This window comes from Sorex fumeus, unplaced genomic scaffold (genome assembly GCF_029834395.1).
Source record: "Sorex fumeus unplaced genomic scaffold, SorFum_2.1 ptg000003l, whole genome shotgun sequence".
Classification (NCBI taxonomy): domain Eukaryota; kingdom Metazoa; phylum Chordata; class Mammalia; order Eulipotyphla; family Soricidae; genus Sorex; species Sorex fumeus.
In genome coordinates, this window is record NW_026606060.1 from 5439107 (window position 1) to 5463400 (window position 24294).

Genomic DNA, 24294 nt, shown 5'->3' on the forward strand with positions numbered 1-24294 from the left:
GATGACCTTGTGTAAGGCAAGCACCTTAGCCCTGTATTGTATCCCTCTGGAACTCCATTTTTACTTTTATATAAAAGTAAATCTCTCAGGCTGCAGGCCAGAGAGATAGTACAGGGGTTCCCTGGCACCACATGGTCCCCTGAGCACTGCCAGGGGTGATTCCTGAGCAAAGAGCCGGGAGGAGTAGGCATTGCCAGCACCTCAGGGTATGACCCAGCTACCCTCCCCACCTACACACACATACTCATACACTCATACACACACACACACACACACACACACATAATAAAGAGCAAAAAGAGAAAATGCCAGAATCTAAGTAGAGTTCTTTGTCCATACAATCTTTACAAATCCACATGTATTTGTGATACACATATGTCTGATAATGAGTATGTACATGCTTATACAAAAACCCTTATATATGAAGTTAAATGGAATAAAGAATGTGTAACTTAGCATTTTGCTTGGCGAAATGATGGTGGGAGCAAAACTTCAAGTAACTATCATTTACCTAGTAACTTCTCTAAATGTACTCTTCTGTTCATTTACCCCTTTGACATTTTGCTAACCAAGAACTGATCACACTGTCGGTTTTCACTATAGAAGATGGGGCAGACTAGAGTTGGTGCTGGGATGTGGACAGAAGCTTTCCTAGTGTCTCTCTTGCCACCGAGGTTCCTGACCAGCATTAAAAGTAATCCTCTCCTTAAAATGTGCTGGCCAGAGTTCATCCCTTGATACGTGCTTGTATGGTGCAAGCAGGACTTCTGAGTTAAGGAGGGAACTCAAACCGATGTCTAAATGGAGTTAATGATCTAGGGTTTCTTAAGGAGTTATGAAAAAACACAAATCAACTTGAACTACGTTAGAGATGAAATTGTGTCTCCCCCATAAGACGTGCTGGGATCCTGGCTGCCTCTGCTTCAGACACAGCCTGTTTGTAACTCTGGTCTCTGAAGACAGAACACATTAGGGAGCATCCCCCAGGCATTGTCCTTAGAAAGGGGGAAGGATTTGGACAGAGACCAACACATGGGTGAGGCCCCTCCACGTGGGGAGCTACTACCACCAGCCAAGGAGACAGCAGCTACAGGAATCTGGAAGAGGAGACCAAGTACCAGACCCTGAAGAGGGCCAACAGCTCTGAGGACTCTGATTCAAAGCCTCTAGCCTCCAGGTCAACAAGGCCATACATTTATGTCATTCTTGGGGGAAGAGTGGGTGGGCTCCCAAGCAATGCTCAGGGCACCCAGGGACCAATCCTGGTGACATGTGACCAACTGGTGATGGGGCACTCAGGAGCAGCAGGGCTGGGGTATTGTGGCCATGCCTGGTGGTGCTGGGGTCAGGGGACGCCATATGGGAGGGGATCAAACTCAGGGTCCTCACACATGCAAGATTTATGCGCAAGCTGTTTGAGAGTTCTCAGGGGTCCTGCATCTCTGTCATTTTAAGCCACCTACTTTATGGTCCTTTTTTTTTTTTAAATAGCAGTCCTAGCAAACTGCCACAAACTTTTTTTTAATTAAAAAAATGGATTTCCTAAATCCCAATATCATTAATCCTTTACATTTAACCTTGGTTTGTTATTATTTTGGCACCTATCTCTAAAATCAAGGAATATTAATTAGCTCCTTGAATTAATGATAATATGAAGATCACCATAAATAATGTAAGCTCTTCTGCTGTCATTTACCTGGGAGTGTGTGCAGATGAATCTAGCTTGCAGAGGGTCCCCCAGGAAGCACAGAAGAAAGACTTGTGTATCCCTTAAAGAACTATGGGATTAGGGTTTACGCTGATTCTACCATCCAGCTTCTCTGCTAATTGCCTGACTTTTATTAGCTAAACCTTGACTCCTATACCTCTAGAGTCCAATAAAATGTGAATAAAAATAGTGTGCATGTCAGGGTTCATGCTCTAAGCCAAACTCTCTGTAGTTCACCAGCACTCCTTGGAAACATGGTTGTTAAGTCCATTGGGGGCACAACAGGCCATGCACACTTTGCCCCCCAAGCCCCATTCAGGAGGAAGTTATTGAGTCTTTCCATGGCTGTTCCGGAACCAAGAAATTCATGAAATGCCCGTGGCACTTCTCTGGTCTATTGGTCTCAAAATAAAGTTAACTGGCTCCAAGTAATCACCAACCCCCAGTCAGGGGTCCACAAATTACCGCCTCATAACAGCTTCTATGAGTTTACTAATATCCATCTCAAAATATCCAAACCCACCATTCTCCTAGTTTTTGAATATGGGGAGAGTATTTGCTTGCTTCCTTCACTTGATGCACATTCTATTCTGTCATACCCAAGTGAGAAATTGGTGGGGCCCAGGAGATTCTTCATGGCGCTGAAATGCAGTTGCCCAGGTGGAGGGCAATGGCTTTCCACTTCGGCTGCACCCTGGAAACTCCAGAGAAGTCACACCAGGCTGCTCTCCCCCCGACAGATTCAGTCTTTGCTGAGATCTTGGGTTGGGCATGGGAACTGGTCTTGCCCCCCCCCCCCAGGTGAACTTTATTAAAAGCAATTAATTAATTCACCTTCTTGGGGGTTCTTTTCCCTCTTTGACATCGTGAGGAGGTTTCTCTTTGGAAACAAACTAGAGAGAAAATAACTGGCCGACTTTTTTGTCTTTGCTCGCTCCAGACCTCGGGGTCTGGGTTCTCCAAGTGTTCCCCACGCCTCTGTATTCTGTTTAGGCTCCATGAGTGATTTTGATGAGCAGTGGGTCAGTTCCTCTGTGGAACAGCACAGTGACCCTCTTTCTTCCTCCTTTCAGACATTTCAAAAGGCGTTTTTTGTTATCTAGAAGCCTATTTAGGGGCTGAAAATTGTGGATTTAGCTGTCTCCCAAACTCACGGTTATATACTGGCATTTCCCCCCAGTTTCTTGCCTTCTCTTCCTTATTTTATATTGGTTTTTTAATATCCAAACTCCAAGAGCTTACTGGAGAACCCCAAGAGAGGCAGTGCTGCCTAGTGCTTTGGCCCATAGCATCCAATCCTGGGCCTCCCAAACTCGTGGCCTGGGGTAAATGATGTGTTTTCTCTCACTGCCTCATTTCCTCATCCATAAATGGGAGATATTAGCATTCCTCCATATATAAATATACATATACTCCATAAACATACACATATATGCGTGTCTTATTATTATAGTCCTCCATATATATGTTTTATATTAGCACTTTTTAAAAAATAGGAGCCACACTTGGCAATGCTTGGCAGGAAAGTTCTGGTGGCCACCCAATTGCTGGCCTGTGGTGCTGGGGACTAGACTTAAGTCCTTACCCAGGTAAGGTCTGACCTAAAGCCATAGGCCTCCCCATACACTTGCTATGAGGATGAAATTAAATGCATTCTAGAGGTGGCTTATTCATCAATGTCTCACAGCATATTATCAGAACAAACCGCCCTGTCTCTGGGAGAACTTTCTATTTCCTCCCTTTGAGTTCACAACTGAGCACTGTCACTGATCCTCAATCAGTGGCTTCAGCTGCAGATCTGGGGGTGCTGCAGGAGTTTGAGGGTCGAGTTTGAGGGCTGGAAACCACTGCACTCAATTAGTCTGTTTCCACAAGCAAAGCTAAGGACTGACTGTGTCACCTGCCCCAAAGAACATTCCCGATTCTTTACTGTCTTCCTCCCCTTGCTCATTTCACCTAATTTTAGCTGAAATGACATCTGTAATACGTACTATAACAGTGAGAGAGTGCACATGTATGTGCATGTGCGTGTGTGCGCTGCATGTGTGTGTGTGTGCATGCATGCCAGTGTGTGTACATGATGCATGCACACAGTCCAGCAGTGCCCGGGTGCCCAGGAGGCCGAGATTACTGCAGTGACAGGGCAATCCAGGCTTCACAGGTCACTGATTTGAGAAGCACAGATCCAGGTCTTGTGAATCCCTAATATACTCCCAACAAGAGAAATGATCAAATAATTTCTTCATTTTAAACACTGCAAATAAAAAATAAAAAGTATTCTGGCTCCTATTGAATGAGTCACACAGTCTCTATTTCACAAAGTTACTTCCACTTAGGGTAGAAGAATATTGAAACCCATTTGGTTTTTAAAACAGAAATGACTCGTTCAATGACATTATTTTTCCTTTTTTGAGTCACACCCAGTGATGCTCAGGACTCTGTACTGGCTCTGTACTCAGGAATTACTCCTGGTGGTGTTAGGGGGACCATATGGGACTTTGGGGATTGAACCCGGATTGGCTGTGTACAAGGCAAACGCCCTACCCGCTGTACTATCACTCCAGCCCCTCAATGACATTTCAAAATGGGAGGCCACATGGGTTGTGGTGATTTCCTGGTCCGTGGTTGGGGCTCTATCTTGGGGACACAAATGCACATCACCTGAGCCTCCGTGAGTGGCCTCAAGGCATTCAAATGCCCCCTTGCCTGTCAACTGACCCGCTCAGAGAAAGCTGCCTCCCTCCTGAAGCTGCATGGACACAAAAATCTATCTGCAAACGACAGCCCAAGTCCCTCAGACTGGGAGGCATTCCACTGAAACAATCACAGCTGAATTCCGTCTCTTCAGCCGTGTGATGGAATTCCATGACTTCCCCTCTCTCTTTGTCCCTTCATTACTATTTGTTAGAGGACTACTCCCCAAACCACATACATTCATGTATGTTTTTATGAATTCAAGTTGGCTTTCGAGAAAGCAAAAACAATTCTGGTTTGGAACCCAAACCCTTCTCCTCCTCTGTACCAGGCAAGCGTGGCAGAGATCAAGAGTCCAAAGCTACACTTTCTCTTCACATCCACCAGGGTCTGTGTGCCTGGCCCCCTGGGCCTCGATGAGACAAGATTGGTATTACAAAGATATCACCATGAGCTGGAACATGGATTTGGCTGCTCTTTCGGCCAAGCTGTAGGGCAAGCACTGATGGTTGGTTTCACCAACTTCGTCTGTTCTAAACGGAACAGGAGCCCGTGACACATTCCCTAGGCTTCCTCTCTGCTCTCAGAGAAGCAAAGACTTCTTACCCACTCATTGTCACTTGCATGCATTTTGGGGGTGGGGGAAGGGAGGGGAATGGGTGAGATGAGTTTTGAGGTGATTTTCAAAGCTGCTTCTACCTCAATTCTATGGTTCAACTATTTAAATTTGGGGGGGGTTGCACACCCACCACTGGCCAGGGCTTACCCCTGGCTCTGTGCTCAGGGATCACTCCTTCCAGTGCTTGGGGGACTTTATAGGGTGCTGGGGATCAAACCCGGGGTGGCTGCATGAGCAGTAATTACTCTCCCCGCTGTATTATTGCTCCAGTCCCAACAGCCACTTTTATTACTTGGGGGAGCACCCCCATTCTTCAGGTTCAGAAGTTAGAGAAGGAGGATCCGTTTCTCTCTCAGATGCAGCAAAGCAACATTCTGAGGCCTCACTCAGATCTCTCCTTGATGGCTCCAAGAAGGCCCTGCCTTACTAAGGTGCCAGCCACACCCTGGAACCCCCTCACAGCCTTCCACCACCCTGCTTTTCTTTGCAGGGTGTTGAGCTGGACCATGAGGTCCTTGGTGACTGCTGGAGCTCCTGTTGGGGGTCGGTATAGGTGGGTTGTATCTCCAGCTCCAGCATGGGCCTAAATGCTTCAGCTTCCTCACTGGGATCAGGCAAGCTTGCAGAGGGAGGCTTGCTCCCGCTCAACCTCTCCCTGCCTCACGCACTGACCCTCACGGGCATCCACAGAGGCCTTCACCATCACCATCCCCCAGAACAGAACGGGTTGATGGGCAGTGCAGTGAGGGCAGGAGCCAGGACTGACCTCCGCTTGTTGGGGAACCAAGGACGTGTCCCTGTTCCAAGTTGGCCAAGCATCAACATACTGTATTCCTGAGAGCAAAGGGCTGAAGCGCTCAGTCCAGTGCCCGGCACCAGCGCAAGTTTCTGCCAGTGGTGTTACTGCTAGAGAGACGATCAGCAAGTCGGGGGCAGGTTTTGCATATAGGAGGTCTGGTTTGATCCCCACCACTGCTGGGAGTGACCCTCAAGCACAAAGCTGAGAGCAGCTTCTCACCACCACTATCTGTGGCCTAAACACATAAACAAAAATAATGAAAAACACATTGCCACCTTCCTAAGCTCCCCATGGTGCATAGGGCCACCATTTCCTCTCTGTCTCTTAGGGTGAGTTCCTAAAAATTTGGGGTGCTGAGAGTCAGGGTCCTTCAATTTTTGGTCTGCTCATTTTGTTTGATGACATCCCCAGCAATGCCTGAGATGGAGCCTAGTGAGCTGCATGCAAGGCAAGTGTCTTACCTTCTACTATCTGTTCAGCCCGCTCTGGAATTTTCTCTTCCAGCAGTAAGATTTATATTTGACACATGGTCCAGTGCATGCAGCTCAGTCCAGCACCCCGGGGAAAGGGTCAGCTCCACGTCACCTTTACTGGCTGAGATACCTTCTGTTCTAGTCTGATACTCTATTTGCTCTATGCCATGCTGCTCTCTCCTTCCTATCCCTCTATTCTGTTCTTCACTAAGTGATTTTTACTTTTGCCTATTCTTGGTTTTGGGGCCATACTGAGTGATGCTCAGGAGTTGCTTCCAGCGGTCCTGGAGGACCCTGTGATGCCTGGGATTAAGCTGGGGAGAGTTCTGCATGGAAACTATGAGCTACACTTGAGTATCTTTCTGGCCCCCTTGAAACCATTTTTCTGCACCCCACCCACTAAATTGCTTTTAACAATCCACTGCTGGATAAACCCTAGAATCAGGTAAAGGTGGAGCCTGTCAGGGTATCTTGAACTGAAAATGTGTAGAAAACGCAGCAGGAATACCCGGGAGTCAAAGGGCCCTGCCTTGGGGAGGGTTTGTAGTTTGACTCAGTGTGAGCAGCCCGTGCGGTCAGAAGTCCAGGCTTGCCTGTGGCTGCGCAGGCTCTGCCAAGAGCTGGTCCCAGGGAGCTGTGAAGGGGCAGGTGGACATCCCGTGACCCAGCAGGCCCCACTGTCTCCTGCAATCTGGGAGACTTTCCCGAGTACCGTTCCCGATAAAGCACTGTTGCTGTCCAGAGCCGTTAGGATCTGCTGTGCCATGAACATCTTTTGGTACCCAAGGAAGAAATATTTAGGTTCCTGGCAAAGACCCTCCAACTCATCAATCTACCCCCTTATTTCCAGAATATCCTAGAAAGACAATCATTGTCTTGGTCCAGGATTTGGATTGTTCTGGCAACTGACTTTGAATGAGAACCTGCAAACACTATAAAATGGCAGTCCACCTTCTCTGGTCACTCAACAACCTCATCTCCATCTACAGAGTCTCAATCACCTTGAATGCTCAGGTGTACAGAGAAGCAGGTGTTGGGCCATGCACAGTGAGGAGACACTGGGAATGGAGTTGAGAGAACTGCTGGCCTGGACAGTGCATCACGCAGATATACATGGGCTCTCTGCTGCTGTGGGAGCCCCTTGGAGGGGCATCTGAGAGCTGCAGAGACCCGAATCCTTCCCAGAATAGATTCCCCAGAGGTCACTAACAGAGGAGGCGGGGTCTCATTCCCACTCTACTCCACAGTTCTGCCTGTGTTTTGATGTTCCATAATAAAGAAGTGGGAAATATAATTCCTGTCTCAAAAACATGATGCTGATGTGCAGAAGTCAGACACAGAGGGCATACAGACGATGTGGGACTTTTATCAGGCATTCTAGAAATGTAAGCTGCAGGACTCTAGCAGATTCTAGAAAAGCAAATCTCTCCTGTGACAGAAGATCAGGGCTCGCCCCAGGCTCCAGGCCCCTGGGGTCTGTTCGAGGATGAGATGCACAGAGCCGATATAGTCATGTATTCAAATGCATAAAGGCAGAGAAGAGAGCTCGTGGGCTGGTGTGCATGCTGGCTGGAGATAGCCCGATTCCATCCCAGCTCTGTGAACTGAATGGAAGAGCAACCCCTTGCCCCATTCACAATGATCAAAAGACATTTTATTTACTTATTTGATTTTGAAGCTACATTCATCTATGCTCAGGGCTTACTCCTGGGTCTGTGCTCAGAGATCACCCCTGGCAGTGCTGTAGGGACCAGAGGGGATGCCTGGGATCAAACCTGGGTCAGCAGCAATCAAGGCAACCCCCCTACATGCTGTCCCATCACTCTGGCTCTAGGCTGTCCACTTGACACGCAGGAAGAACACGATGAAACTTCACAAGCCTAATGTGCTGTCGAAGTTCAGAATTCGAGAATAATGCGTGCACGTCGGGTTCACCGACCCTAGCACAAACACAGCTGCACCCCTCCAGACCTCCCCCACCTCCACCTAGGACAACCAAGCTGAGGCTCCAAGAGCTTGTGTACTCCAGGACAGAAGGGCCCTTAGTGATTCAAGATCCAGGACTGGAGGCTGGTGTGGGTGGAGTGAAACCTGCCTGTGTGCAAAGGGTCCCAGCAGGCCAAGAGCAAAGGCTGCTCACAGGCTTTTCCATGGATGCCCAGTAAGGAGCCTCTCATCACTGCTCCGGGCCCCGGGTATGGGACATCCTTCAGCATTCTTGGCAGAGAAGAGCAAGAGGGCACAGCTATTCAGATGGAAAAAGGCACCCTGTGACCTGCCTACCAGCCTGGGAGATATCCCTCCTGTTCAGGACTCCTTCTTGGGCCCTGCCTCAATGAGCAAACCCCAGGGCACATCCTGGACACTTGTCTCTGGCCTAGCAGTGCATGTCAGAGCTCTCTTCCTGCCACCGAAACTCCCCTCAACGGAGATGGGAAGGTGACCACAGGAGATTCCTTCCTTCTGCTGTCCACCTCGGCTACCAGAGCTTCCCAAGAGTGCACCACGCATGTCCAGACATTCCCAGTGGGGCAGAGCTGGGCTGAACCCTGCTTTTCCCGGGGAGTTCTCTCTCTCTCTGCCCACTCCTCCTGGCATTCTCTGTTCCTCAGGGTGGGGTGGGGGGAACCTTTTCTGGTTTCTGTTTCTCCTCTTTCCACTGGGCACAGCCCTGTGGACCCCACGCCCCCCCCGGAAAATTATGGGGTTACACCCAAGTGCTAAAGGGTGTGACATCCAATATCCAACAACCGCTAATGTCAGCAGCACACTAAGGCACATCCCAATGTCACGGCTATGAAGTCACAAGGAATATTCCAGAGCTTACACAGAGGCTCAGCGAGGCTCACCCAGCCCAGCTCTGCGCGGGAATCAAAGTCCTTGGCAGGGGGGCAAGGGGGGAAGCAGAAGAGCCAGCAGGAACACTTCCATGATCCCCCGCACTGTCAGGAAGGAGGTGGGTGAGCAGAGCTTCTGGGGGTGGGGTCCTCCCAGTGACCAAGACCCCTGAAGGATGGGATGAGATGGGACACCCAGCACCCCACACCTGTGCTGACATGAAGGCAGGAAGTCATGGTGGTAATTGAATTCATAGAACACAGGGGGCTGGGGGCGGGGGCTCAGGGTGGGGGGCACTTAGGGAGCGATTACAGGGGGTCAAGAGCTGGGGATACTGGGAACTGGGGCACAGCACCCTCCTCTGGTCCACCCCTTCTACCGGTGCTCCAGAGCCAGTGGAACGAGTGGGACAGAATGAAGCCAGAGGGGGTTTTGTGGCCGCGTGTGACCTGGGTCCAGGTTCCCAAGGTGCTTCTGCTCAGTGATGACTGCCTCCTCTGTGCCTGGTGCCATCCCTCCCTCCTCAGCGGCTCCTCCACCTTTGGAACATCGCTATCGTGCAGGCCTGGCCCCAGAGCTGCCCACTGAGCCAGCGCCATCCAGCACCTGTGTTTGGCAGGTGTGTGCCAATGGGCGCAAACCCCAGGCTCTGCCATCCTCACTGCCACTCCGTGTGGGTGTGCTGGCAGCCCTGTCTGTGGACTGAGGCTAGAGAGGAGGTGATGCTCCCAAGATGCTCCACTCCACAGGGGCATCTGCGTGCGCGGTGGGCTAAATCTCAACCTCCCATCCCCTCACCGTGGCCTGCGCGAGAACAGTGCTGACCCAGGGAGTGTTCAGCTGATCTCTGAGTCGTGGCAGCAACTGGAGCCAACAAGCTCCATCGCCACGGCCCAGAGGATGGGGCCAGGACTCAGGGCACAGTGAACTGCCCAGACCACAGCTGTCATTTAGCCTTAGTCTCTTGGGGTCCAGTCAGGGCCCACCCACTGCATCGTGCTACCGCCTGGACCAGCTGCCCAAACCTGGCTCCTGGACGCAGCCCATCCCCTGCAGCCCCGGGCAGGAGTCCTGGCTCTGGGAAGGAGCTCTCAAGGTCTCAGAGGCTCGGGCTGCTCATGAGGGTATGAACAAAGCCCAGGGGTATGCTGGCAGCCGGGTTCTGGCCGGCCAGATGGGCACGGGCAGGCTCTGAGCTCACGGCGCTGTCCCGTGGTCCCTGCATCAGGCTCAGGCATGGTTCCTTCTCAGTCCGGCCGTGGGGGAGCATGTGAGGGTCTCAAGCCCACTTCCCAGTTTTCTCTCAGCACAGCCCAGTCATGCACCCACATGCGGGAAGGGGCTCCCTGGAGGTCCCGCCATGCAGCGCGGATGGCCGGATGGAGAGAGATCATGGATGGGGAGACGCCTCCACTGGGACCTGCGGCAGACTCACCTACCTGTGAGACACCCCCGTCTGGAGGCCTTACCTGAGAGAGGGGCATTCACACTGACGCAAACTTGAAAAGAGAGAACATGTACACAAAGAGAGTTTACTCGCCAGCATTTTTCTCATCGCCTCTGGCTCGCAACTGAGGGCTGAGGGATTTGGGGGGACGTGGATGTCTCCCACTTCTGCTGATTTCCCACCCCGCCCGCCTTCCTCCCGGTGCTGGAATGCTGGGCACCGCCATCTGAGAGCTTAATGCATCCAGGGGCGAGGGAGAGGGCATGGGAGGGCAACGAGGAGTGAGGAAAATAGCTCCCGTAAACACACAAAGTCACAGGAAGTCCTACATCAAGCATGTCATTTCTGTTCCCAAAGGGCACAGAGGGTCTCCAAGGCTCCCCAAAGAAAGCAAGCTCGGTAGCATCACAAAAACCTAAATGTGCCATTTCTGTTGTCATCTGGGTGATGCATGTGGTTATGTTTGAACCAGGTCCGCAGTGGGCAGGAACCACGAATTCTCTGCTGGAGACTTCTTTGAGCTCCAAAGGACCATGTCCAGGCCAGCTGTCTTTTCTCCCCACCCCCCACCACTGCTGGGGGACCTGCCACGCACTCTGTGGGTCCTGTCCCAATGCTCCGTCCCCCGCCCCAAAGACGGACTCGCAGACACAGGGCACAGAACCTCTTCAGTTCCGTGTTGACAGCACCGAGGTGGTGCAAAGCCAGGCTGGAGGGTGGGCAGACGTGTGGACAGGAGGCGTGAGAGATGGGAAGGTGGAGGCGGGAGAGCAGGAAGGGAGAGGAGAGGACACAGTTAGAGGACATGCTCCAGGCTAGAGCAGAGGCCCTGGGACACATCCTGGGGGAAGGGTGGGTACACCTGGTGGGAATGGGATTGCAGGGAAGCTAGCAGGGCAGGGCCAGGTGTTAGCTCAGGAGTGGCTGGCCGCAGGAGCAGGAGTCTCAGCTTTGCAAACCTCTGGAACAAGAAGGGCCTGGTACCGACGGCGCCTATCCAGGTAGGTGATGAGACCCAACCAGAGAATCTGGACAGTGACCCTGGTGCTCTCTTGGGGGTGGGGGGCGGGGAGCTTCTTGCTGAGCAGACAGGCCTGGGATCTATCGCTCCCTTCCCCCACTGCACAGTGCATCCTCAGTCCCTGGGAGTGGAGGGTGGGGAGACCTGGGCACCCCTGAGCGAGGGCAGGTTGGCTGCCCCAGGCAGGGGAATGTTCAGGAACTCTGGGAATCATACCACCACATCTCGGCACCACGTCTCGGACCCTTTTCCATCTCACACTGGGGTATATGCCTTCTCCTGGTCTTGCCAGCACCCACCACCAGACACACCAGCTCTCCCTCAGGCAGATTGGTGGATGCTCTAGGGCCCTGTGGGTCTGTCCACCCCAGTGAAGGGACACTGGGGGTCGGTTTCTAGAGATTGGTGGCATCCCACAAGGCCTGGTAGGGACCCAGTGGTGCTACCCAAGAGGAAGGTGCTAGAAGTTCTCTTATAGCCCTTGCCCTTATTCTGGGCGGGGCCTGCTGGCATGGCCGCCACGGGCTCCCAGCGGCCACTGTGCCCCCCCCCCCGCCCATGCAGGACTGGCCAGTGTTCTCCTCCATGTCTTCCTCCGACTCTGAGCCAGTCTCTGCGACCCTCCACATGTCTCTGAGTGCATGTTGCCCCTCTCCTTGTCCTTTCTCCTCTGTGCCAGGCTCTCTGCCAGTCTCCCTCCAGCCCATGTATCCCCAGGTCACAGGATGGCCTGGTGCATGGAACCACAGCTGCCTGGCCATAGGCGCACAGACGCTGGGGCTGGCGGGACACACCATGCCTTGTGTCTTTCAGTGACCTCTCCTGGGTGCTGATGTAGCACTGAGCACCACCCCCCCCCTGCCAGGCAGCCATTGCCCCGACCCCGGTGAACCCCAAGTTGGGTGGAAAGGGGCACTGTTTTATTAAAACCCCATGTTTTTGCACTGGCCCCGTGAGGCTTTCCAAGATGAGAAATACAGCACACCCATCTTGGCAGGGCACTTTCATTCAAGGGAAAATTCAGATAACTCAAAAGTGCTAGCAGCAAGAGTTTTTAGGAAAGAGTTTTCCACACAGTGAGAGCGTTGCAGGACACTTGTCTAACTAGATGGGGCCTGTTTTTTTCCTTCCCGATTGTGACAGAGCTCTAGAGAGAAATATCTGGTCCCAAGAACGTCCACGTGATCAGCTATTTAAATAACCCAGAGATGTCTTTCAAGACCTATAGCTGAGAATCCCATAAGGATCAACATCCTCCAGCTCAAAATCCGACAGCAAACACTTCTCACACAATGCACCTTGGCTTCCTTTGAATGTTTCCTTCCTTCGAAGTTCTCCTTCACCAACGCCCCCTCCCCCAAGGAATACAAACCCCTCTAATAAACAGACTCTCCCTGGGCCCCCAAGAGCGAGGGCGCTGGAGGGCTGGGAGGCAGAGCAGAAATATACTCAGGAGATAATCAAGGAAAGCCAACAGCAGTTCTGAGACTGAGGGAATCTCTGCCAGAACCCCCACCTCTCCCGGCCAACTGTTCGGGCCCCTGGAATCTACATGTGCTCCTCAACATGGATAGAAAGCTAGTGGGGAGCCCTCCTGCTTAGGTGGGGGCTCTAGAGGGGCCCGGGGGATGGAGCCCCCAGGGCCGTCCTTCTGTTCTGGGGTCCCACAACCTGGGACCAACCGGCAATGAGCTATTTGATGGGCTAAGCCAGGTTGCTTGCTCCTGGCCAGGCTGCACACTTGGGCCTCCACGCCCTTTCCTCCTGCTTTCTCTCTTCCTAGGGGTCTGTCCCGCCCGCTCCTAGGCTTGGCCATGCTTCAACCCTTTCCTACCTCCCTGCAGCGGCCGGTTACAGTGTCCAGCGCCCCGCCCTCCCGTTTCAGGACTGCACCCTGAGGGGTAGACGCTCTGGAGGAGGGAGCCTCTGGGGGTCTGGACTGAGCCTCTGGGGAAAGGTGTTGAGCCTAGAACTTCTCTAGCTCAGGATGGCTTGGCGACTCTTGCCTTGCCTCGGAATGAGTCTGCTCCAGGGAGAGTCATTCCCCACCCCGACACACACTCCTGAAACTTCCTTTGCACTTTTGTGAAACCACTGAGGACCTCCCCAAGTTCTTTGCTCCCTGCCTGCCTCTGCACCAGGCCCCAAATCCCTCCTAAAGCTACCCCCCAGAAGGAACCAGCTCCTGAGTGTCGGGCCTGGACTCCTGCCTGAGTGCTCTGCCCCAGTTTTCTCTGTGTGGTTTCGCTTAGGTGAGCACCTCTCTGGAGGGAAGCTCGTGTCTCCTGCTCTGATGACCTCTGGCTTCCCACTTCCCTGCCGTGTCTTTCATGACCCCTGTTGGGAGACGCTGACAGCGACCAGCAGCCCCCAGCCCCTCGCAGGTTGGTGTGTGCAGAAATGGGTGTTCCAAATGCTGGGTGCAATGGGGGTGCAGTTTGGCCGGAGTAGGGGCGACGGAAACCAAGGTGAACTTCAACATCGCTTGCTTGGAGCCATGTGCCAGCTGACAACAACCACAGCTAAAGGGTGATGGTGACAGGACTGCGTGTTCAGAGACTGTCGAGCTGCCACTAGTCTAGTCTGGCTGATTGTGGTCATATCAGCTATGGTGACCCCACATGAAACTTTCTCTATGAGTAACGGTTCCCCAGAAAACCCTGTGGCATAGGACACCAGACCTCTTTGATGAAGCAACAGATACACCCGGGTCTTCTCTGGCCACGAAGGAGGGGAGACCTGACAGAAGGGGGGTACCTGAGGGCTGACTGGAGCCCCTTCTTGTCAGGGCCCTTGGCCTCCTCCCACTCTGGGGCTCCTGCCTAGTGAATTCCCACAGCACACGTGCCCTTGACTCCTCGTCAAAGTTGGCCAGTGGCTCCCCAGCTTTCCATCCTGACAGATGGCATCACAGACCTCAAGCTGACAGGAGACGCCTGGCTGTGGGTGCACACACATGCTTGGAGCAGGGGAGCCATGTAGACAGACCCTCCTACTTCCGGCAGACAGGGATGCTCTGGGCCTGCCTATTCCCACCCTGTCCGCCACTGCCCAGACATGCCTTAGGACCCTGATGGCCACCTGAGATGAGATAGGACACTCTCCACAGAGCCTTCATGACTTGTCTCCCTGGGTTCCTTGGTGGCCACTGTCCCTAACCTGTCACTGGCTTCCAACTCTGCTCTCTGAGTCAGGGTCCCATATCAACCATAACTGGGACTTAATCGTTTTTACTCACTGAAAACACACTTAGGAAGAAACCTCTTCTGTCTGCTTACACTGAGTCACATCTGCATTTTTTTCAAGTGAAGGAAGCAATCTCTACTGGATACTTGCCTGTTCCTGACACAAATGTTCCCCCACACCTCAGCCATGCACCTCGGCCCTGGCCACAAAGGGCCATTGGCTTGATGACAATGGACGACTCCGAAGACTGTCCCTCCAGCAGCATCTTGGCTGCCAACCATCCTTATCACTTTGCCGAAAACCCTTGTCCCAGCCCCTCCTTGGGCACAGAGGCCTGGGCCTGCCAGGGCGCGGGTAGCTCCCGGCCAACTTACAATGCGAGGTTTGAAGGGCGGCTTGATCTTCTTCTGCTCCAGGAGCACCCAGTCGATCTCCTTGAAGAAGGGGTGCTGCTTAATGGCATCCTCACCGTTCTGTGCCGCCACGCAGCCCAGGCGCTTGTGGGGGTTCTTGGTCATGAACTGTGGGGAGGAGGACAGGAGAATGAACGACAGACACCTGGTAGGCGTGGGTTCTTGGGAAATGATGGACTCAGCTGGGGCACCCTCTCCCGCGTCGCTGGGGTCTCCTGAATGCTTAGGTGGCACTTATCAGGCACAGTCCCTGTCTTGAAGACGGTATTCCAGCCAACGGCAACCTTTCAGGACAGTTACCATCCACCTGGTTTAGCCACAAGCAAGCTACCACCCCAGAGAGTCAACGAAAACTTGGCGAGGCTCAAACATATCAATTTGGGATTTGACACGGATCACCCCAGCTACCTGCCTCCTTGTTTTCTCTGACATCTCACTGATTCACTGACACTTCCACTTGGGCTCAGGAAGGAGAACCAGATGGCCATTTTCAGTCCAATAATCCAAGGCACCATCTGCCATTCACTTCTCTCCTGGACTCTCCCTACTTAGATTAGGAATAGATTCTTAGATTCAGAATAGATTCTAGATTCTCCCTACTCAGATCTGTAATATTGAGAACTAAATTCCCATGGAGGTCATTGGAGGAACATAAAAAGAAAGAAAGAAAGAAAGAAAGAAAGAAAGAAAGAAAGAAAGAAAGAAAGAAGGGAAGAGAAAGAATGAAGGAAAGAGAAAGAGAGAGAAAAAGAAAGAAAGAAAGAAAGAAAGAAAGAAAGAAAGATAGATAGACTTGTATCTTCTCTGTGCTGATTTGTAAAGATTCCACTGCAGTGTGTTTCTTATTTCTTGAATGGGGTCAAGGGAATTGATAACTCCTGTTAAATGTCTCAATCCTGACAGCGAACATTAAGTTAATTGAGCAGAGGTATACCAACATATCATTTAAAAATAATCAGTGCTGGCATGAAGAAGAAATGTTGATGGCAAAGATCCGAAATAAAAGGAGAGGTATGTGTATTTATATGTTTGAGAGGCAAACTGTTCTGCTCGAACAGCACAAGGCTCTGAGTCTGTATTTTAACAGCGGAACTTTAGAGCTGAAGGAATACATCTATAATGGTAGCATTCCATGCTGCAATGGCAAGAGCAGTCTGTCTGGGTAGGAAGCATCTCCTCCATCTCTTCTTCATGCCCCAGAATGCAGAATGGAGGGTATATGGCGTTAGAGTATCTAAAGTTAGGTACATTGTACTTAGAGTACTACCTGCAGTACCAGGGGAAGAAGTGGGCTTGGCAGCTTGCAAGGCTGCCTCCTTACTTTTCTTTTCTGGGTCATACCCAGTGATGCTCAGGGGTTACTGCTGGCTCAGCACTCAGGAATTACTCCTGGTAGTGCTTGGGGACCATATGGGATGCTGGGAATTGAACTCGGGTTGGCCATGTGCAAGTCAAACGCCCTACCCACTGTGCAATTGCTCTGGCTCCTTACTTACTCCTTAAACCTTACTTAAACCTTACTCTCTGTGCCATGTCTCAGCCCTGTGCTCCATCTTTCTCATGCTGGATAGTCTTCCCTTTTACCCACTCTATATGTCCTGTTTTAATACCCCGACAGCCTCCTAATGGCCATTGGACCCGTTCATATCCCTTCCTGTGTTGCTGAAAAACTTCTCTGGCTGACAGCAGCCTAACTTGCTGGTCTTCTGCATCGTTTGTCATTGCCCCAGATGCTCCTCCCCAGGCCCTGTGCATCCTCTCGATGCATGTCAAAATGCTGCCTTCCTCTGTCATAACTCCCCAGATTCTCTCCTCCGAGGCTACGGAGACCTCATCCTTCTTGTTTACTTCCAAATTATAATTTGTCAGGGCCGGAGAGAGCCCAGCATATGGGAGCACAGACTTTGCACGTGAGAGCCCCAGGTCAGCCCTCAGCACCTCACATGCCAGAGGCACCGCGAGAAGTGGTTCCCGAGTAATGCTGAGTGGATTCCAGCCAAAATCAATGCACTAACTGAATACCTGGAGTTAATGTGTCTAATTAATGTGTCTGTTTCCTGTGGTGAGTTCTATGAGGCAGGAATAAGTCCCAGATGCCCAGCACCAGGCTCAGGCCCTCCACTGGAGGCCGTATACTGCTGGGGGAGGGGGGTGAGCCAGGCCTCCCCGGTGGCACAGACAGCCGGATCTCGAGCTTGGTACCCCTTCTCAGTGTCGGCAGCCCTCAGGGACACAGCCCAGGCCCAAGGCTTGAAAAACCAGGCTTGACCCAAGAGCCGAGTGACAATGTGAGGAAGTGAAGCGTTCCAAGACCAAGGGAGTGGAGACTCCTCCTTGCTTCCTCGGTGCTTCCTGTGCTCCTGCCTCTGGGAGAGCAGTGCTGCTGTTTGGGATAAACACTTGGGCTTGAACATCTCAGGACACGGGCCCTGAGCAAGGGCTTCTCCTTCTGGACACTCAGCCTCACCCCCACAGCCCCTAGCTCCTGAGTTTCTGCGGGGTGGTCAAAGTTTCTCCAGCTTGGGGCTAAGGACACTTTGGACTGGTCCCTGCTTTGGCTCCAGGGCTGCTGTAAGAATTCTAGAATGGGGCCAGAGCGATAGCACAGTGGGGAGGGCGTTTGCCTTGCATGCAGCCAACCTGGGTTCAAACCTCTGCATCCCTTATGGTCCCCCAAGCACCGCCAGGATTATCCTGAGTGCAGAACCAGGAGTAACCCCTGAGCATCACTGGGTATGATCCAAAAACGCAAAAAAAAAAAAAAAGAATTCTAGAATATTGGATGTCAGGAACACCCCTTCCTCTCAGTTGTGGAAACTAAAGTTCCCTTGGACAGGGCCCTGGTAAGTTCTGGACTGGCAGAAGCATGTTCCTCACATGTGAGGCTTGGGTTTGGTCCCTGGCCACCTCCCAAGTCACTCCAGAGGTGACACCCCTGGGTAATCCCTGAGCACTGCTGGGCGTGGCCTCAAACAAATAAACAAAAACGATGATCTCCAGCCAAATGTCTGCGGGGGAAGCGGGAAGCCTCTCGCTGAGAACCACCCAAAATGAAAAGCCCATTGGAAGGCGTGTGGGGCCAACAGAGGAGCTGCCTGAGTGGTCAGCTCTGCTGGGCTGGCTGCTTTGAGTATCCTGGACTTTCCCGTGGCTGGCAACCTGCATGGTGCCCGGCACACACCCAGTGCTCGAGACATTTGCTGAATGCACGAAGGAGTAAATGTTTCCCACTACTTCCTTCTCTGCTCTCACCTCCAGGGAGGCAACGCACAGATGCAATGGGAATGCTCCCCTTTCCCGGCCTCACAAATTCCATGCAACTATTCTACTCACTGAGCAACTACTGCAAAGCTGGGCGCGGTGGAAGCACTCAGTAAGCAGTTCAGAGTTAGTGAATGGGAAAGAGGGATGGAGAAGGAAAGGAAAGGGAAATGGAAGAGAAAAGGAGGGAAGGGATGAGGGAAGGGAAACGCGGAAGGAGATGGGTAGAAGAAGTACAGAAAAGATCACTCATTCTTTTCTTTGAGGAGGGGGTTGGGCAATGCCTGGCTGTGCTCAGGGCTTACCCCTGGCTCTGTGCTCAGGAATCACTTCTGGTGACATCTGGGGGAACATAGGCAGGGCTGGGGACCAAACTGGAATCGCCTTATAGAGGACAAGTGCTTTAAGCCTGTACTATCTCCCTGTTCCTAAATATGTTTAGTACATGTTCTCAATGAGCATTTTCTAAGCTACATACGGTACCTGTGCCCCAGATATCAACAAAATAATTTCAAGTCAGTCTTTTTCACATGATGCTGTCTGTTAACTCTGACAAATGATTTTAGAGTTCTGTGTATCAGAGCTGGGCTGGGGCGATAGTACAGCGGGTAGGGAGTGTGCCTTGCATGTGGCTGACCCGGGTTTGAATCCTCTGTCCCTTTCAGAGAGCCCGGCAAGCTACTGAGAATATCCTGCCCGCATGGCAGAGCCTGGCAAGCTCCCCATGGCGTATTCGATATGCCAAAAATAGTGACAACAAATCTCACAACGAAGGTGTTACTGGAACCCGCTCAAGCAAATTGATGAACAATGGGAGGACAGTGCCACAGTGCTACAGTGTATGAGAGTCATGAACCAATTATGTGTCAAACACATGTAATTAGGCAAATTCTGAGATATGAATGAAAGAACAAATAAACCCTGGGAGAGTGCACTGGGGTGTGACAAATTTTATGAAGGTAGCAGAACTCCTTGCTCAGCTTAAGGCGTTCTGATGGGTGAAAGAAGTTGGAACTGGAAGTCCAGTCGTCTGGGCTGGCCCCTGGCCTGGTCTCGCCCCAGTGATGGTTTTCCTGGTAAGAAGCTTTGTTTTCCTTTCCTCTGTTTCCTCACAACGTTCTAGGTGGACAGGTGTTTCACTGCTGCCCCAGTGTTTAGGACCGTGTGGAGAATGTTTCAGCGTCTGGCTGCTGAGGGATGAGACTGTCTACATCACAGGTCTGAATCACTGAGCCTCAGCGGATCTTCTCTTCTGACCAGCGACCTGGTTACAATATTGTTGTCATGGACAGAGGCTCTGACCCTCCTCTCCTCACCTCCACAGGAAGACAGGGCTCAGGTGGGGAGGAGGAGGGGCCAGCTGCAGGGGTGATGACGGGACTCCCTGTGTAAAGCTGGAGTCCACAACTGAGATTCCCCTCAGGAAACTCTTCCTGTCCCACAGGAATGCTATCATCCCAACCCCATATTTTCCACATGCCCTCGAACTGGAGCACGGGTGCCCAGTCCCAAGTGCCCTCAGAGCCCTCTGTCTGTGATGGGGGGGGGGGGAGTGGGGATGCAGAGGAAGAGAGAGGTGGGGAAAGGTGAGGATTTCTGGGTCAGAGTGTGAGGTGACTGGGTTAGGCGAAAGGGAGTAACAGGAAGGCCAAGGCGGGAAAGTGGGAAGAGGCAGGACTCACGGCTTTCAGGATGCTGACGGCCTCCTTGCTCAGCCAGACTGGGTAGAGCACGTCATCATGGAGGATGGACTCGAACAGGTCGTCCTCATTGTCTGCCTCAAAGGGGGGCTGCCCAGCCATCATCTCGTACATCAACACTCCCAGGGCCCACCAGTCCACGGAAGGCCCGTACTCCAACTCCTGCAGGATCTGTTCGGGACACGGGCAATGTCAGGACCCAGCCAAGACCCCGTTTCCCACGGCCATGCCTGTGCCGTGGAAAAAAGCCCAACTTCACGAGCAAGAACAGGCCCCGAGCAAGCTGAGTGGGAGACTGTGGGTGCCAACTCAGCACAGTCCACATGAAGGAGCTCTCAGGAGGAAGTAGCATTGTTTCTTGGTCTGAGGACCAATGGAAGGTCCTGACTTGCATTTTGGGGTCATGCTAAAAAAAAGTATATTTTGGACTAAAACTCAAATATGGAGGAGCAAGATGCAGAGTAAGGGAGACACAGGCAGGGCTGGCTGAGTGGTGCTTAGTCTTCATGCCATGGTGACATTATTTAATTTCCCTAAGCCCTGTGGTCTCAGAGGAGTAAAGGCTACAGTCCAGGGATCTTCCTAGGCCCCCATCCTTTGATTTTGTGAAGGCATCATGGTTTCCAGTTATTCACAGTTGGGTTTTAGACATACAATGTTCCATCATCCATCATACCACCAGATTCATCTTCCCTCCACGAGGGTACTCAGATTCCCAGCCCCACTCCAGCCAGTCATCGCAACGAGTACCTTTGTCAGTTCGCTGATTTAAGTTTTGACTCTGAGGTTTGGATATTTAGCTTTATCTTTCCCTAACTCCACAGACATACATTGACCTTTGCCCACTGTTGCTTCTCATCTATCTCTTCTCCCTCTACACTCCACTCACTGTCTTTCCTTTTCCTTCCTTTACTTTGGGACCAAGGATAACGGAGGCATTCCCCTTGAAGCCATTGCAATTTCTCATCCAGTTACTCTATCTCCATACCCTTTTGTGTTCATCTCACAAAGAACCACTATCCTCTTACCTATTCCGAGGAAAGACCAGTTCCCGACATTTCTCTGGATTGGTCTTAGCCTTGCTGATGAAGCCCTCATTTACCTGCCTCGATATAGTCCCTTTTCTCTGGGGCAGCCCTCATTAACAAACTGCAATTGCCCAAATGAAGTCTTCTTCCTGACAGTTCAGTGCACTTTCTCCTGACAACGGTCACTTGCTCTATCTGTGCCCTCTTTGTCTGCTCCAATATGCAGAGTCAAACTCACTTAGGTCAGATTGGGAACGACGCTGCAGCTGAATCCATGCTGCTGTCATGGGCTTCTCGCGGAATGAGTGGTGAGTGGGAACAGCAGTCCAGGAGATGGAATCATTAGCATCGCTACTAGAAGTCAAGAAACTGCAGTTGGGGGCGGGGAGGTAAGTCTCTTCCCCTCTCCTGATGTTCCTACAGTCTTGGGGTGTAGTGAAGAGGTGAGAGAAGCCCCCGCAGGCTATCTGCTTCCCTCCCCTGTCTGGCAGAGACTACGCTGCCTGGGGGAATCTCATGCCTGCCACATCACTGCCTCATTTATCCAAGGAGGCTCAGCTTCTCAACTTCACTCGAAGGAGGCACTGAAGGGGAATATTTTGAAAGCAGATTGCAAAATTCAGAATCTGTCTGACCGTCAGAAGGCATTCAATCCAGGTTTTCTTTTACTAGGACTGGTTTCTGCCATTACAGAAGTGTATTTGGCTGTGAGTGAACTAAGGGCTGGGCTGCTCCTATTGGTCACTGATCGGGAAGAGGCCTGGAGCTTCCCGGAGACAAGAGAGTGGAAGAGATGAGTTTCCGGGATGTCCACTAATCCCATAAAGAATTTGAAAGCATGAAGTGGAACTGGGGGTACCCGGCACCATGCCTGTATGAAGACTGGGTTCCATGCCCAGAACCCCCCCCCCCACACACACACAAACTCAAACATACACAAACATACACACAAACACACACATAAACACATAAATACACACAAACCACAAACACACAGTCACACACACACATGAATGAGGCAAGGCTATAGTGTCTTTAGTTTTTATCATAGGGTGGGTCACACCAGGGATGCTCAGGCCTTATTTCTGGCTCTGTGATAAGGGGTCACTACTGGAGGGGGTCAGAGGATCACATGGGGTGCCAGGATCCAACCAAGGCTGGCTTGGTGCAAAGCAAGTGCCTTAACTCCTGTAATATCGCACCTGGAATGGGTATTTTCAATACATTTGGGCTTTGAGGATGACAACCCCCCTTTCCCTCTACACACACACACACACACACACACACACACACACACACACAGAGCCAAGGGCAGCACTAATCATCCTAGTGCAGGATGCAAGAGGCAGGTGACCTCCCAGTTAACTGCCCTAAATTGCTTCTCAGATTTGCAAATGGGGGAAAGGGAAGGCTGGATGCAGTAACTGCGCTTTCTGGGGTCTGCTCAAGACAGACTGCTAGGGATGACGTGATGCTCAGGTTTAGGTGAACAGACCACAGGGAGAAGCACTTTTACAGAAGGTAAATATGCCTGTCTTTAGGATCCTCTTACTGGGAATGAAGAGGACTGAGGAAAGACAGCTGGTTTCAGCGGTACAGGGCTGCTGCTGGCTGGCTGGCCCTTCAGTATCATACCCAGGGTGAGCCATGGGAGCAGGCAGGTGGCAGACTAGGCACTGGGCAGGCAGGCGGGCTGACGGTTCCAGAGCCAAGGCCGGCTCCTCACTCAACCTTGAAAGTCAGTAACTCACTCTGGGACAGCCAGTTCTGCCCTCCAAGGTCATGGCTATCACCATCTCCTCTAGGAAGTCTTCTTGGCTCCAACTCTGCAGATCCCCACCCGCATCTAAGATCTGCAGGCGTATTCCCTGTACTATCGTGATTTTCTCATTTCTTTGTGGTTAACCCTCTCCCCAGGCCATGGACACGACCTGGAGGACAAATAATCCACAGATTTCTGAACCTCCATGGTGACCTGTAAGTCCCAATGCTCGGGAAACTGGGGCCACATGTGTCCACTGTATGTCTCCCTGGTGTGCTCCCTTCTCTCCAGGGACAAGGTGCCCACCCTCTGGCTGAGGGAGGGGGTAATGTTGATTCCTGTGGTGTGAAGATGACACCCAGGTGACCCGTGTGTGCTCAGGCAAGATGGTGCCATGAAACCAGAGTGGACGCACCCATCCTTCCTTGGCCTCCTGACCTTCTCATTTGGAGATGCATCTTTTGCATGATTCACACAAGTTATCTGCCTCCTAGTCTCCCTATCAGTAATGGAGTGGGGGAGAAAGAAGGGCAACACTTCACGCATGGTGGGATGGTACCTGGCAGGACAGCCAGCACCATGTGTGCATCAAAGCTGGGGAAAAAGAGAAAGGTGGGCATGGAGTCTGGTGCCCTGAGCTGTGCCCGGGACTGAGCGGTGCTCCGAGGGGAGTAGGGGCTGGTGGAGAGAAGGGAGAGAAGGTGTGATGAGGATTAGCAAAGGGCAGTGGTGGGGGCGGGGGAAGAGAAGGCCTAGAGCAGAGCTAAAGCCTCCAAAGGTGGCTCTGGTTTCGGGGTTAGCTAAGCATCACATCACCCTTCCTATTTGAAAGAGACTTTATGGAGCATTCCATGCTGCAATCTCATTAGACTCTCTAAGCAGTTAGAGGGTGCAGATGCTATTCCTATTGGAAAGCTGAAGGACCTCAGGGTCCAAATCACTTTATGACTTGATCAAGGTTACCGGGGGCATTGGTGGTCAAGTCCAGCCTGGTCCCTCAAATCCTGGGACCGAGGGCAGCGAAGCAGCCAGCCTTCTACCTTTTATTGTGTGGCAGGCTGGGGATCTTGTTAAACTCTTCAGAGGCAGCATCTGTGAAGAGTGGCAGGAGCTGTAGCACCTATGATTTTCCTGAAGTAAGACCAGGGATCATTTTCATGTTCAGTGGGGATTCTGCCCAGTGGACAGGAGACCAGAAACAGAAGATTGTGTCTCTTTATAAATAGAGAACAGAGTTGTCCATTGTGAAGCTTGTCAATGGATGGTCTTTGTGAAATTGCTGGGTGTTTTGTTCATGATAAAGTAGAAGTTGGTCTTGGTTTGAGTCCTTAACCATTATGCTAGG

The 24294-nt window shown here is 51.8% G+C and overlaps 1 protein-coding gene across 2 annotated transcripts in view; it reads right to left on the reverse strand.

The window, feature by feature from the left end:
* Positions 1-24294, reverse strand: part of PRKCE (protein kinase C epsilon) — a 499857-nt gene that overhangs the window by 6534 nt on the left and 469029 nt on the right. Inside the window, exons 13-15 of one of the 2 annotated variants that reach the window (XM_056114227.1) lie at positions 20142-20330; positions 15160-15306; positions 10601-10630 (exon numbers count right to left, since the gene is read on the reverse strand). In XM_056114227.1, the coding sequence (XP_055970202.1) occupies positions 10616-10630; positions 15160-15306; positions 20142-20330 (351 nt within the window). In that variant the 3' untranslated portion in view covers positions 10601-10615. Of the gene's footprint in view, positions 1-10600; positions 10631-15159; positions 15307-20141; positions 20331-24294 lie in introns of those variants that run through there. The other variant, XM_056114218.1, reaches the window with a different exon arrangement.